Source organism: Elephas maximus, chromosome 23, assembly GCF_024166365.1.
Source record: "Elephas maximus indicus isolate mEleMax1 chromosome 23, mEleMax1 primary haplotype, whole genome shotgun sequence".
Taxonomy (NCBI): Eukaryota; Metazoa; Chordata; class Mammalia; order Proboscidea; family Elephantidae; genus Elephas; species Elephas maximus.
Genome location: NC_064841.1, coordinates 50,264,885 through 50,281,199, shown reverse-complemented (window position 1 = coordinate 50,281,199; position 16,315 = coordinate 50,264,885). Strand labels below are relative to the sequence as shown.

At 40.9% G+C, this 16,315-nt stretch overlaps 1 protein-coding gene across 1 annotated transcript in view; it reads left to right on the top strand.

Annotated features, from left to right (window-relative positions):
* Positions 1-16,315, top strand: part of CRYL1 (crystallin lambda 1) — a 230,171-nt gene that overhangs the window by 200,522 nt on the left and 13,334 nt on the right. Inside the window, exon 6 of the mRNA XM_049867333.1 lies at positions 11,837-11,942. Within this exon, the coding sequence (XP_049723290.1) occupies positions 11,837-11,942 (106 nt within the window). The remainder of the gene's footprint in view (positions 1-11,836; positions 11,943-16,315) is intronic.

Here is a 16,315-nt window from a genome sequence, read left to right as displayed (position 1 = left end):
CTGAGTCAGAATCTGCATTTTAACAAGATCCCCAGGAGATCTGTTTGCACATTACAGTTAGAGAAGTTCTGGCCTCAGTGATTCCCTGCTGGGGCCTTGGCTCAAAGTCTTCATGCATTGTATTTCATCAGCTCTAAGATAAACTTTTACAATTTAAAAAAAAAAATTAGCATCCCTGAAATTGGGATGCATGATACAATTGATGGTGTATCTTTGTTTAATTGGCAGCATTTTTTTTTCTTCCTTAATGGAACATTAAATAATCATAAACTTTCAATTGTTGGAATCTTAATTTCAATGAAATACAGTTCATTTTGCCTTCTATTTATCTTTTCTTCTTACTTCATGTTTTTCTCTGCCTGCATCTGTATGACCCAATATAGATCTCTTGGTTCTGGCTGTCTACTACTGATTCAGGTTCATCATACATGAATGTGTTCCTACTTAGTGGAAAGAGTCTCGCATCATTACCATGGAGCTGTGATTTCAGTCCTGGTTTTCTATTTCGCTAACAGAGATATGAAAATTTTCTTCAAGCAGGTTTAATTCACTTCTAATTAAAGAACAAACATATCAGAACAAACAAATGATATAACTGCAAAGAAAATGTGAATCACTATTCCAGATCAAAAGCTTGCCTTGTCAGACACTGCCACACTTTTACTTGTTTGGAAATAGCGTCTTCCTTGTCATCTGGTCACACATTTAGTGTCATTAAAAAAAAATTTTTTTTTTTTATCCTGTCTGCCTGGAAACCCTGGTGGCGTAGTGGTTAAGTGCTACAGCTGCTAACCAAGAGGTTGGCAGTTCAAATCCGCCAGGTACTCCTTGGAAACTCTATGGGGCAGTTCTACTCTGTCTTATAGGTTCCCTATGAGTCGGAATCGACTCCACAGCAATGGGTTTGGGTTATCCTGTCTGCCCACTTGACTGCCTAAGCAGGGATGCAAACTGTGATCAGAGGTTTTCCTCTTACCAGTCAGGGCCTGTCTGGTAAGATCTCTTAAGGAGGAACAGAAGACATCCTGCTTAGAGCAGGTGCTTCAGGTTCACTGTAACTGAACTTGTGAGAAGAATATGTGTGCCATCCTGCCCTTCAGCACTGAGAATTAGGTGCATTCGGGTCTGGTGTACAAGTAACTTTCATCATCGTGAGCTGCTATACTTTAATTAGAGTGCACAGCAATTTCCTTTAAGGATTGGAGGATTACCCAAAGGGGAATTGGAAGGGGCAGACATATATTAAGGGAAAAAGGATGGCCTAACATTTAAAAATTCACTTATATTGCCATCATGGAGATGGCCAATTCTTTGATTTTTTTTCTCTCCTTTTATAAACCTGTATTAGTGTGGATCCAGCTCTCTAAGGATTGTTGTTGTGTGCCATCGAGTTGATTCCTACTTATAGCAGCACTATAGGAGAGAATAGAACTGCCTCCATAGGGTTTCCTAGGCTGTGTGATCTTTACAGGAGCAATCACTAGCTCTTTTCACTGGTGGTTTTGAACCCCCGACCTTTTGGTTAGTAGCCAAAGACTTAAACATTGCACCACCAGGGCTCCAAGGATTAAGTCCATGTAAATCCCTAGGAAGTCTCATTCTCACGCATTAAGTGGGAAGGAAGCTATCCCAGGGCCAGGACACCGCCACATCTTTCTCTTACAGTCTGTGGAGAGTCTCGAAGGACTCAGTTATTTCACTGAGAGTTTTTACAGAAATGTCAACCTAAGCATTTTTTAGGTACTCTTTGACTGACTAAGCATATTACCTGCCTTAGACATCTATCTCTGGAAGAAACCAGTAAGAATCTATCACCATCCAGTCAACTCTGACTCATGGAGACCCCATGTATGTCAGAGTAGGACTGTGCTCTATAGGGTTTTCAATGGCTGATTTTTCACAAAACCTTTCTTCCAAGTACCCTCTGGGTGGACTCAAACCTCCAGCCTTTCGGTTAGTAGCTGAACACCTTAACTGCCTGCATTACCCATAGACTCCGTCTGTGGAAGAAAAACAGTATAAAATGGCAGCCCCAAGGATGAAAAGAAGGAAATAGAGCAGAATCCTGTTCAATCACTTGCTCTGTAGACTTTGGGATCAAGGAAAGTAACAGTAGCCTTGTGACTTGAGGCATAAGAAGCTGGACAAGAGAAAGCATGTTCAAAGCAGTAGACAGTCGAAGGGTGGGGTTATGTTAGAAGTTTTAATTTAGAGGAAAAATGTTGGAAACCCTAAGGATTACTTCAGGGTGTGGCTAACCTGACATGTGCCCAGTAGGAACAAGCTGAGGTTGAGTAATGTATTACATTATACATATTAGCAACCTCTGTATGTGTACTTGGCAAGAAGAATCATGTAAGGTGGCAAGCCAGATGTAAAGGGAAGTTAAACAGCCAAGAGAAATCCAAGCCCTTGCCTTCCACACTTCGATCCTCATCTGTAGCATTTTCTTTATTTTACGTATTTTTAAAATTTAGCTTAAAAGTTTAGGTTTTTTTTTTTTTTTTCTTGAATAATTAATACATAAAGTGTCCAAGTGAATCTCCTGGTTTGAAGAGACCTGGCCGAACCAGTTCTTGCCTTCTTTGCTCCGTGTTCTCTCTCTGAGCTGCTGTTTCTTCATTTACTCTGCTCTGAACCTCGCTTCCTTCCAGAACTGATGCATCTCGTGTTTGATTGCTTTGCTTCCTGGCTTTGGCCTTGTTAGAGGAAACAGCCCTTGGCAGTTCTCCCTTTTTCATATAGGGCTCTGAAGGGAAGGGTGGCACCCCTTCCTTCATGTTCTCATCTGGGTTCTTCTATGCCTTTGCTGCCTCTGTGATTTTTCTTGCCTTTTATATGCATTTGCTCAAAGTTTCAGGTACAGTATAAAAAATAAATAAATCATTGCCATCAAGTTGATTCTGACTCATAGCCACTCTATACAACAGAGTAAAACTGCCCCATAGGATTTCCAAGGCTGTAATCTTTACGGGGAAACCCTGGTGGTGTAGTGGTTAAGTGCTATAGCTGCTAACCAAGAGGTTGGCAGTTCGAATCCGCCAGGCACTTCTTGGAAACTCTATCGGGCAGTTCTACTCTGTCCTATAGGGTCGCTATGAGTCAGAATCAACTCGACAGCAGTGGGTTTAATCTTTATGGAAGCAGATTGCTACAGCTTTCTCCCACAAAATCATCGGTGGGTTCAAATCACCAATCTTTCAGTTAGCAGCCGAGTGTCTATCCATACATACCCAAATATCTGTTGTTGTTAGTTGCTATCGGGTCATCTCCAACTCATGGCAACAGAAGGAATGATCATAGGTATGTTTGAGTATATTGTTGTGACCATTGTGTCAGTCCATCTCATTGAGGATTTCCCTCGTTCCCACCGACCCGCTACATAACCAAACAGGATGTCCTTTTCTAGCGATTTGTTTTTTCCTGATTACATGTCCAAAGTAAACAAGACAAAGCCTTGCCATGCTTGCTTCTGAGGAACCTTCTGGTTTATTTCTTCTAAGACTGATTTGTTCATTTTCTGGCAGTCCACGGTATATTTTATATTCTTCACCAGCACCACAGTTTGAACACATCAATTCTTCTTCTGTCTTCCTTTTTCATGTCTAGCTTTAGCATGCATATGAGGTGATTGAGAATACCATGGCTTGGGTCAGGCGGCACCTTAGCCCTCAAAGTGTCATCTTTTTTAACACTTTAAAAAGGTCTTTTGCAGCAGATTTGCCCAGTGCATGTCATTTGATTGCTTGACTCCCGCTTCCATGAATGTTGATTGTTATCCAAGTAGAATGAAATCATTGATAACTCCATTTAACATGATATTGCTTATTGGTTCAGTTGTGAGGATTTTCATCTTCTTTACATTCAGGCATAATTCATACTGAAGGCTATAGTCTTTGACCTTCATCAGTATGCATTTCAAGTTGTCTTCATTTTTGGCAAGAAAGGTTGTGTCATTTGCATATTATAGGCTGTTAATGAATCTTCTTCCAATCCTAATGGCGCAGTCTTCTTTATATAGTCCAGCTTCTTGGATTTTGTGTTTAGCAAACATCTAAATTCTAGATTCTAAATATCTCGATCCTCTTAATTTCTCCTCTCCAGTGAGCTCTGGTTCAAACTTCTTTGTAAGAAAGCTTTATTCCCAGAGGTCTGCTCCATTAAGGTATCACCGAGCTTACTGAGTGGTGGTAAATTCACTCACATTCACACAAAGAATGGATTCTCTCTACTCTTAGGTTTGTTTTTAAGGTCAAGACCTTCCCCTTTCTTTTAGATTTTATACTATTGCTGTTTGCTTCACTGCAGGCACTGTTATAGGCACAACATAGTAAGAAAAAAACACACCAGTGTATTACCACTGTGCCCTACAGAGCTGGAAGTAGCCCTTTAGTTTGGGCAAAGTCTTTCCTGTCTTTCCTTTCATTTTTTGTTTTTGTTTAAAAAAAGAAAAGTAAAACTACTTTTATTTTTCTGTGGTCCTGTCTATTTCTATTAAGAACACTTTCCACATGTTATTATTCAGTTTTAAAGGCTTCTTGATATTTCCTTATTGTTGATCTATTTTTAATCTAATCTTTCCCTGGTTGTGGGTCATTTTAAGGTAGTTTCAAGTTTTCTGCCATTATAATATATGCCTCCATGAGCATCTGTGTACATGTAGTCTCTTCTTCTGAAGTCTTTTCATAGAGTAATTCCCAGGAATGGGATTGCTATGTCAGAGAGGAGCAGCATGTTTACAACTTGATAAATGTGGCCCCAATGCCTTCCAGAAGATTCTACCAGCATGTGGCTGTCTGAAATGCATGTCAACTTGTTTCCCAGCAGCCAGTGGTGCATCTACCTTGTATTTCTCATCCTCTTTCCCCTGAGTGCTTGCTCCTTTACATCCTTTTAGAGAGGTCTTGACAGGAGGGTATTTTATGGGTATGATTCAGTGTCCTGTTGCATCAGTTAAATGTGCTGTTCAATCAACTTTTCTACTAGTTAACACAATTTGCCTGAGTAATTCTGCAGGAATGTTTGTGTCTCGCTTCCAAGAAAACCTGCAGGTATTGGCAAGAGGCTGAGCAGCTCACAAACCTAACCACAAAACTTTGAGTCACAGTGGGGTGGTACTTAACAGTCTTATTTTTTAGTTGAAATCTTGTATTTGCCTCACCTTCTACCTGGAAGGTAGTGTGGGTAGGAATGATATGACCAGGTCTTCTTCACCCTTGCTTTGGAGCCAGCTTCATATTGCAGGTAGGAGAGGTAATGCTTAGCAAAGAACATAGAAAACAAAAATATATAAATATATATAACTGGAGGGAACTAACTCATTGGACTAATCAGTTTCTCATGAGAAAGACCATGAATCACCGCCATAGCTCTTAATTTAAGCCTCAAAATCAGTAACTGCGTTGTTCTCTGTGCCATTTGTATGAACTACAGAGTTGGAAGTTTCTAAAAGGGAGAGCCCAACACCCCTCGTTAGTACTTGAGTGCTTTCTATACCAGGATTATTCTCATTCAGCCCATCCTTGAACAGCTTTGGAAATGGGGAACTCATTGAAGTTTTTTCCACCACTGAACAGCTCCAACTATTAGAAATGGAGGCAGACTCCTTTCCTCTAGCCTTCTCCTTGGCCTTTCCCTGGAGGCTATACTAAAAACAAGCCCTTGCTACCTTCATCTGATCCTTGTAGGTCTGAAGAGGGCCATAGCCCCCTGCTTCTTACTCTTGCGTTTCATTATCTGACTCTTACCCAAAGATAAAACTTTTACTAGCTCCCAACTGTTCATTTTTCTGCTGTTTCCCAGTTAAGACAATGAATGCAATAAACATCTTTCTGTCCTTGTGGTGAAAGCACAAATAGCCCGGTTGAGGAGAGGCGGAAGGACCTGTGTATGACCTACTCCAGATTCCTAGGCAGTAAGTCTGTGCACTTTGGTGGTGGTGGTGGTGGTAAAGTAAAAGGAGTATTTCCACAAGAAAAGCTTGAAACAAGAAAAGTATGGTAAAAAGTAGAATAAAACAAACACGATAAAAGAAGACCAACAGCTGGGAATTTGCAGAAAAGAATTAGACAAGAAAAGATGACATGAGAAAAGCAAATAAAAATGAGGACGTGCAAAAAATACACAAGTTGAATAAGAAAATGTGACAATAGGATGATTGCAAAAAATGAAAAATAATTCTCTCTAGCTAATTGGTGCTCAGTAAAGGTCTCTTCATCAAATATTGTGTACTTAAAATGTGCAAGCTCTTGTTTTGAAGGTTATAAACCTGAGTCCTGCATTGTTCTTGTTCTTGGAGTTTACCCCGGTAGGGAACTAAGAAATTTACATAAGTATAAATAAAAATATTTAAGAATCATGAACTGTATACCTAAATTGACCAAGGATGGAAGAAGGGGAATTTAGGCCGAAGAACTGAGTGTCACAGTCACTAAGAGAGAAGGTGCAATAAATTTAACCTCTGAAATCCCAAATGGTTGGGGCCCAAACTACCTCAAATCATACCCCTCATGCTGTGATGCTCTTTCCTGTGTCCACCCCACACCCTACACTTTGCTCTTCTTCTATGTTGTTCTAAGGACCAGATCAAGTACCACTGCATCCATCAACCTTCTGCTTATGTTAATCAGTAGATGTGTCTTGTCTTATTATCCCCCAAACCCCTAAAAAAATATTAGATTCAAGATCCCTGGGGACAAGGACTGTGCTTTGAACTTGTGCTATATGCCTTGAACCTTTAATTATACTTATATTTTGTATCATAGTAATCGAGTATTTTATTGATTATCTTGCATTGTTTTCTCCTTGCTTCGTGTGTTCCTCCCCAAGTTGGGTATTGACTCCCAGCATACCAGCTGCAAAGCATGTGCTAAGTCTACGATTACTTGTCGGTTGGTTATAGGAAGTCTCAGAATTTAACTAAAGGGAAGTAGAGGCACAAGGTTTTTCAACGAAGGGGATTTCTCTTCATTCTTACAGAGACTCTCCTAGCCCAGTGATGTTCAGGATATGATACAAACCAGGTTTTGAACAGTGGTCCTACTATTCATTGCTCTGTATGAATTTTTAGGAATTTTTTAACCCCTTGGGGCTTTCCTTTGTATATGTGACCTGAGAACTCTACCACAAAATGGAGAACGCTCTGCTAACTATACTGATCAGGGATGGATTACCCAATAAGCAGGGTGAGCGTGGGTTTCCTTGTGCTTACTCACTACTTTGTCAAACCTGTTGCTGTCAAGTCGATTCCTATAGGACAGAGTAGCTGCCCCAAAGGGTTTCCAAGGAGTATTGACCTTTTGGTTAGCAGCTGTCGCACCTAACCACTGCGCCACCAGGGCTTCTACTACTCTGTACTGAATAATTTCACTTTTTTTTTTTTTTTACTTCATCAGAAATTCTGCTTCTAGGTATGGCTGGCGTCTATCTCTCCCCCAACCCCATGGCACCTTCCTGTAGAATCAAAGCCTCTTTTCAAATTTACAGTTCCTGACAGGGACAGATTATCCAGTAAGCAAGGTAAACACAGCCTTAGTTGTACATGCTTACTAATCTGTAGTGAACAATTTCACATAAACATGGCCTTACTTGTGTGTGTTTACCAATCTGTAGTGAACAAGTTTTACCTTGCCTGCTGACTAATCTGCCCCTGATACTGATGGACGTTAATTGAACCACAAAACATTGGACTGGGGCAGGGTTTCAACATTCAGACCAGTGTGCAGTGTGCCATCTATTTCCAAAGAGTCACTCCTCGTTTCAGTCTTTCCACCTCAAGCATTTGCCTTGTATGTCACTAGGATTATTTACTGAGAATATTAACTTCTAGGTCACAGAGATTTCTAAGGCTTAGGGTAGAATTGAGCTCAGCACCAAAACTAAGCAGCCTCCTCTTCAAGATATCCTCAACCTAAAGTTTTGGTTCAGTGATGAGCGCAGAGGGGGCAGACTAATTGGAGGCAGCCTTGAAGACTCACTTGTGATCAGTTATTTCTTTAGCATTTTGGTAAATAAACAAGCTTAGCAGCATCTATGGTATTTCAGAAATTACAAAAGGGGAAGAAAGAGGGAGTGAGGAAGGGGAGATACTAAAACTTTCCCCTTCTTTTCTAACTTGCTCTACTGGTGAATAGTAACTGATTAAAAAAAAAAAAATAGCCCTTCTACAAATGAAATAGAAAAGAGTGAAGAACATTTGGGAAATTAAAAAATACAGGCTGCACTCCTCAATTGTGGTGCAGTGTGGAGAATCTCATCTGAGGGTTTGTTTGGGGCTACTGTTAGCTCAGATGATACTTGTTTACACAAAAAGTTAACTACACTTTGGTGTTTGGAAATCTTTTGAAGTTGGCTCTAAAAACACTAACCACAATTATAGAAGAAAAAAGCCAAGGCAAATAGTATTTCAAGTATGGGATGGCTTTCATATTTGCACCCTTTCACAGTTTTGAATGCTAGAATGAAAACATATGGCTATTAGTGATATAGACCTAAAACAAAGGGCAGAGAGAATCTTCATTTCACAGCATTCCGGAGCTCACAGGGTGCAGGAATCCCTCAGCAAGTGCCTTTACATGGCTGGGAAAAGGGCCAGGCACCACACTTCCTGCTACCATATTCACCAGGAGCCTGGTGAAGAGGAGAGGGAGGCAAGCCTGACAGTCAGTTTCTGAAGGTTCTGGGACCCCCTGTGTAGATTTCCTCCCTGTTGCTGCCCCTGCCCCTGATAGCTTTGCTATAAAAAGTGAAATAAGCTAATATGGTATCTGAGTGAAATGAATAGATTAATTTTCTCTCATTATTGTTTTAAATGAACAGGCGGTAAGATGACTTAAAACTGATCAGAACCCCAATGAGATACCATCATACCCCACCAGATTAGCAAAGATTTTAAAGCATAGCAACACCCAATGTTGGAGAGGATGTAGAGTGATGAGAACTGGCATGCACCACTAAAGGCAGTGATCATTGGTATAACCACTTCAGAAAACAGTTTATTGTTTCCTAGCAATGTTGAAGATATGCGTACTCTGTGACCCAGAATGCCACCTCAGACATGATGAGAATGTTCATGGCAGCACTGCTTACCATAGCCATAAACTAGAAACAGCACATGTGCTCATGAGCAAAACTGATAAGTAAATTGTGATATGTTGTACCTCACTGAGAATGAACAAACCACATCTACACATGACAACATAGGTGAATCTTAAAATCATAATGTTGAGTGAAGGATGCAAGGTACAAAAGAGTACTTACAGTGTAATTTTACTTATAAGATTAACCTGTTGCTGTCAAGTCAATTCTGACTCATAGTGGCCCTGTAGGACAGAGTAGAACTGCCCCACAGAGTTTCCAAGGAGCACCTGGTGGATTTGAACTTCCGACCTTTTGTTAGCAGCCGTGGCACTTAACCACTACATCACCAGGGTTTCCATGAGAGGATTAGAAATCGGCAAAAAGTAAACTTTTTTGTTTGGGAATGTAAACATAGATGGCAAATAATAAAAGTAAAGAAATGGTTATTACAATAGGATATTGACCTCTGTGAAGGAGGGGGGGAAATACAATCAGGAACAGGTAGGAGGCAGTGGTTCCAGGGGTGGTTGCTTTGTAACTATGCTTTAAACTGTATGTACATGTTTTGTGTACAGTTTTGTATGTTTTAGCCCTCTCACACACAAACAAAACTAAATGAAATGTGATTTTTAAAAATGAAGTTTCCCAATTATATGTAAATTATATGAGTGGCTTCTCTTTCAAAATTCTTTCAACTCCATCCTCTTTCCACATCTTCCTCCCACCCTCACAGAGTGAGGTTTACCACAGAGTGACCTATATACGAACTAAACCAAAGCCAAACCTGTTGCTGTCAAGTTGATTCCAACTGATGGCAACCGTATAGGTCAGAGTAGAACTGTCCCACAGGGTTTCTAAGGAGCGCCTGGTGGATTCGAACTGCCAGCATTTTGGTTAGCAGCCAAGCTTTTATCCACAGCACCATCAGGCCTCCATGTATGAACTAGAGTGGCCAAAACAACCCATAAACCTTGAAACAACTCTGTGTTTTCCTCAGCAGCTGGGGTGCGAGTGATAGTGGTGGTGGGGTCAAATCTCTAGTCTCAGCCTCCCAGGTGAGCAGTGATGGATGCCTTTGAAGTCTTCGAAGTAAAGAAGTTAGAGCAGGTATAAGAGGAGGAGTCCCTGGTTGGTGCAAATGGTTGCTTGCACCCATTTGCTGCTAATCAAAAGGTTGGACGTTTAAGTCTACCCAGAGGTACCTCAGAAGAAAGGCCTGGTGGCCTACCTCTGAAAAATCAGCCACTGAAAACCCTATGGGGCACAGTTCTACCCTGACACACATGGTGTTGCCATGACTCCCAGTCAGCTCCATGGCAGCTGTTTTTTTTTCACAGGAGGAGGAGGAGGAACAGCAGAGGGAACTCTAGCTTCCAGTTCACCAAGCGTAGAGGGGCTGGAGGGCAGAGTGGCTTGAAGGGAGGGCGGATAAAAGTTTCCTCCCACACTCATAACCAAAACCAAAAACCCGTTGTGGGAGTTTATTCCGACTCATAGAGACTCTATAGGACAGAGTAGAACTGCCCCATAGGGTTTCCAAGGAGTGGCTGGTGGATTCAAACTGCAGAGCCTTTGGTTAGCAGCCAAACACTTAACCATTTGCACCACACCCTCTTAAATAGGACAATGAACAACCCTTTCAAAGAAAGGCAAAGGATTTGCCCTATAACCTAGTGTAAAGAAACACTATCCCACTTCCGAGCCTGTTGGTAGACCCGGTGCCTGGTACCTCTGCCCTCTGGTGTAGGCACAGCTGAGTGTTCCCAGAAGAGCTCTCCTCTGGCTGGCAGAGAGGGGGCAGCAGGAAGGCAGCTGTGGGAGAGGCATCAGCCTAAACCACCCTCAGGTAGTTGTGCTCTCTCATAGGGCCAGGAGCTGTCTGTCCCCACAAGGCTCTATCTGTAAAAGGAACCACTCAGGGAACAAGAATTGGAGCTGCAGGTTCCACTCATTTTGTGAAGATGGAGGGGAAAATATGATAAAGCCTGACAGTTAGTGCCCAAGTTGAAAACATCCTTAGATGGGGTATTGCCTTGCAGTGAGCTGACATGCACGTGTGCATTTGTGCTTCCCTACCTTGTTCCAAAAGGGGTTTGAGGGAGAGACTATGTAAAGAATGCTGCCAACTAACACAGACTCTGGTCACTTTGACGCCTAACTTAAGTCCCAACAACTTGCCTCTTGCTTTACAGTTCACACTTGCAAAAGAGTCTAGGGCCCCACCTTTACAAACAAACCCCTGGTTCTGAGCTGTATTTCATTAAAGAACATTATTAGTTCTTTAGAAACTCACTTACAGCTAAACAAGGCCAAGCTTGCAGGTGGGTGAAGCCAGGAGAGCAGCTTTCCTGTTCTTTCAGTAGCTTTAATCTTCCTTTTTCCCCAGACCCGAAAGCAAACAAACACTGACGTCCTTCTTGCCCTTCCCCTCAGTTCTCTCCCCTTTCAACAAAGTGCAAATGCTGTATTGATTGTTGGGTGGACATTGGGGAAGGCAGTGGAGGTGGGTTCCTTAAGCTAGAAAGAAATCGATTATGAGTATAGAAAAGGTGAATTTGCATTTGACCATTTCACAAAATAATTCTCTTTTCAGGATCTCTTTGTATATTATGGTTTTGTCTTGTAAAATTCTATCAAAATATTGTTTTGGGTAGGTATTTTGGGATTATACTCTGAAGAAGTTAGGATGAAAACTATAGTAAATGGAATTGCCTTTCCAATAGCTCACCTCTGCCCTGCCCCCTTTTTCTCCCTTTAGGAGGGAATAGTGTCTCCCAGTGACCTGGACCTTGTCATGTCAGATGGACTGGGAATGCGGTATGCATTCATTGGGCCCCTGGAGACGATGCATCTCAATGCAGAAGGTGAGGTTTGTTCCATCTGGAGCTGAAACAAGAATCCAGTGCTTCTTGGTGTTTTCATGGGTTTGTAAACAGTCCAATTTTGCCTCTCCTTACAATACCATGTGTAGGAGACAGTGGCAAGCACTGGTAACTCACATGCACAGCCTGGGTGCAAAGCTCTGAGCACTGGTACCTAGGCTTGTACAGAAACCAGACCTGGGGGCGGGAAAAAAAGCCGACCAGGATTAGAGAGAGAGGAGGACTGGTGGTGTGATGGAGAATTCACTGCATACTGTCCAGCCTGGCACAGGAGGCAGCTGTATTTTCCTGGTAAGGATGATAAAATTACAGAGGCAAGAAAAAAAAAAAAAAAACCTGGTGGAATTAGGGACATAACCCGCTTGAACCTCTGCTGGATGTATTTTCTGCCTCCAGATGCACAGCTCATAAGTGTGATTTGCTGACTGCAGGTTTCCCTTTAGGGAGGCTATGGGAGCAATTAGGGACCTGTTTCCAAAAAGAAGGCGTTGGTGAAGGGCACGATTAGCAGGGCAAGGCAGCAGGTTACCCGAGAAGCAGACTTCAAAGGTTTGAAGGAAAGTAGGTATGAGCCCATGATCTGGTTATTCTTTTTTGTGTGTGTTTTTAAATTTTTGACTTTTTTTTTTATTATTAAACTTTAGATGAAGGTTTACAGAACAAACTAGTTTCTCATCAAACAGTACACACATTGTTGTATAACACTGGTTAACAACCCCACGACATGTCAGCATTCTCCCTTCTCAACCCTGGGTTCCTTATTACCAACTGTCCTGTTTCCTTTTACCTTCCAGTCCCTGCCCCAGGGGTGCTGTGCCCCTTTAGTCTTGTTTTGTTCCATCGGACTGTTCAATCTTTGGCTGAAGGGTGAATGTCAGGAGTAGCCTCATTACTGAGCTGAAAGAGTATCTGAGGGCCATAGTCTGGGGGTTTCTTCAGTCTCTATCAGGCCAGCAAGTCTGGTCTTTCTTTTTGAGTTAGAATTTTGTTCTACATTTTTCTCCAGCTCTGTCTGGGACCCTCTATTATGATCCCTGTCAGAGCAGTCACTGGTGGTAGCTGAGCACCATCTAGTTGTACTGGACTCAGTCTGGTGGAGGCTGTGGTAGATGTGGCCCATTAGTCCTTTGGACTAATCTTTCCCTTAAGTCTTTAGTTTTCTTCATTCTTCTTTGCTCCCGAAAGGGTGAGACCGATGGAGTATCCTAGATGGCTGCTCACAGGCTTTTAAGATCCCAGACACTACTCACCAAAGTACAACATAGGACATAAAAAAGTATTCTTTATAAACTCTGTATACCAATTGAACTAGATGTTCCCTGAGACGATGGTCCCCACAACCCTCAGCCCAGCAATTCAGTCCCCCAGGGAGTTTGGATGTATCTATAGAACTTGCCTTATACAGGTTGTGCTGGCTTCCCCAGTATTGTGTACTGTCTTATCCTTCACCAGAGTTAACACTTACCTTTTGTCTATTAAGTGTTTCCCCAACCCCACCCTTGAAACCATCAAATATTGTTTCTTTTTGTGTGTAAACCTTTTCATGAGCTTTTACAGTAGTGGTCTCATGAAATATTTGTCCTTTTGTGATTGACTTATTACACTCAGCATAATGTCCTCCAGATGCAGCCATGTTATAAGATGCTTCACAGATTCATCGTTGCTCTTTAGCATTGCATAATACTCCATCATGTGTATGTACCACAGTTTATCCATTCATCTGTTGATGGGCATCTAAGTTGTTTCTATCTTTTTGCTGTTGTGAACAATGCTGCAGTGAACATGGCTGTACATATATCTATTCATGTGATGAATCTTATTCCTCTAGGATATATTCCTAGGAGTGGAATTGCTAGATCAAATGGTATTTCTATTTCCAGCTTTCTAAGGAAACGCCATATCGTTTTCCAAAAAGGTTGTATCATTTTGCATTCCCACCAGCAGTGCATAAGGGTTCCAATCTCCCTGCATCCTCTCCAACATTTGTTATTTTCTGTTTTATTGATTCGTGCCAGTAATGCCAGGGTGAGATGGTACCTATTATGGTTTTGATTTGCATTTCTCTGATGGCTAGAGATCATGAGCATTTCCTCATGTGTCTCTTGGCCACTTGAATGTCTTCTCTGGTGAAGTTCCTGATCATTTCCTTTGCCCATTTTTTAATTGGATTATTTGTCTTTTTGTTGTAGAGGTGCTGGGTTTTCTTATACATTTTAGAGAGTAGACCTTTCTCTAATTTGTAATAGCCAATGTTTTTCCCCCAGAGTATAGATTCTCTTTTTACTCTTTTGGTGAAGTCTTTCAATGATCACACGTCTTTAATTTTTAGAAGACCCCCAGTTATCTAGTTAATCCTCTGGAGCTTGTGTGTTATTGGTTCTGATTTGTATCCTCTTAATGCCGTGTGTGTTGCCTCTGGTGTTGACCCTATTTTTTCTTCTATGAACTTCATGTTTTTGGCTTTATATTTAGGTGTTTGATCCACTTTCAGTTAGTTTTTGTATGCGGTGTGAGGTATGAGTCTTGTTTCATTTTTTTGCAGACGAACATCCAGTTTTGCCAGCACCATTTGATGGACTTTGGGCCCTTGTCAAAGATCAGGTGACCATAGGTGGATGGATTTACATCTGGGTTCTCAATTCTGTTCCACTGGTCATTGTATCTGTTGTTGTACCAGTACCAGGCTGTTTTGACTACCGTAGCTGTATAGTAGGTTCTGAGGTCAGGTAACGTGAGTCCTCCTACTTTATTCTTCTTCAATAGTCCTTTGCTTATCTGGGCTTCTTCCTTTTCCATATAAAATTAATGATAAGTTTTTCCATCTCTTTAAAGAATGATGTTGGTATTTGGATTGGTATTGCATTGTATTTGTAAATTGCTTTGGGTAGAATTGTCAGTTACACAATGTTGAGTTTACCTATCCATGAGCATGGTATGTTTTTCCATTTATATAGATCTCTTTTGGTTTCTTGCAGTAGTGTTTGTAGTTGTGTTTGTATAGGTCTTTTACTTCTCTGGTTAAATTTATTCCCAAGCATTTTATTTTTGGGGGGGCTGTTATAAATGGTATAGTTTTTCTGATTTTCTTTTCATTGTTCTCTTTATTGGTGTATTGGTGTATAGGAATCTAACTGACTTTTGTATGTTTATCTGGTATCCTGTTATTCTGCTGAATCTTTCTATTAGCTCCAGTAGTTTTCTGGTGGAGTCTTTTGGATTTTCTAAATATAGTATCAAATCATCCACAATAGGGACAGTTTAACTTCTTCATTACCAATTTGGTTGCCCTTTATTTCTGTTTCTTGCCTTATTGCTCTAGCTAAGACTTCCAACACAATGTTAAATAGGAGTGGTGATAAAGGGCATCCTTGTCTTGTTCCTGTTCTTGAGGGGAATGTTTTCACCCTCTGTCCATTGAGAACAATGTTGGCCGTTGCCCTTTATTATGTTGAGGAATTTCCCTTCTATACATATTTTCTTGAGAGTTTTTATCAGGAATGGATGTTGGACTTTGTCAAATGCCTTTTCTGCATCAATTGAGATGATCATGTGATTCTTTTCTTTCCTTTTATTTATGTGGTGGATAACGTTGATTGATTTTCTAATGCTGAACCATCCTTGCATACCTGGTATGAACCTTACTTGGTCGTGGTGTATTATTTTTTTGTTATGATGCTGAATTCTATTGGCTAGAATTTTGTTGAGAACTTTTGCATCTATATTCACGAGAGATATTAGTCTGTAATTTTCTTTTTTTGTGGTATCTTTGCCTGGTTTTGGTATCAGGGTCATGCTGGCTTCATACGATGAATTCGGACGTATCGTTTCCTTTTCTGTGTTCTGCAATAGTTTGAGTAGTACTGGTGTAAGCTCTTCTCTGAATGTTTGGTAGAATTCTCCAGTAAAACCATCTGGGCCTGGGCTTTTTGGAGGGAGTTTTTTTATTTATTACCTTGTCTATCTCTTCTCTTGTTATGGGTCTGTTCAGATTTTCAGTGTCATTTGTGTTAGTTTGGGTAGGTTGTGTGTTTCTAGAAATTTGTCCATTTCCTCTAGGTTTTCAAATCTGTTGGAGTATAATTTTTCATAATACTCCATTATGATCCTTTTTATTTCAGTTGGGTCTGTTGTAATGTCCCCCATCTCATTCGTTATTTGGGTTCTCTCCTGTTTTTCTTTTGTCAGTTTGGCTAGTGGTTTGTTGATTTTGTTGATCCTTTCAAAGAACCAACTTTTGGTTTTGTTGATTCTTTCTATTGTTTTTCTATTCTCTATTTCATTTATTTCTGCTCTGATCTTTATTATTTCCTTTCTTCTGGCCGCTGTGGGCTTCTTTTGCTGTTCTCTTTCTATTA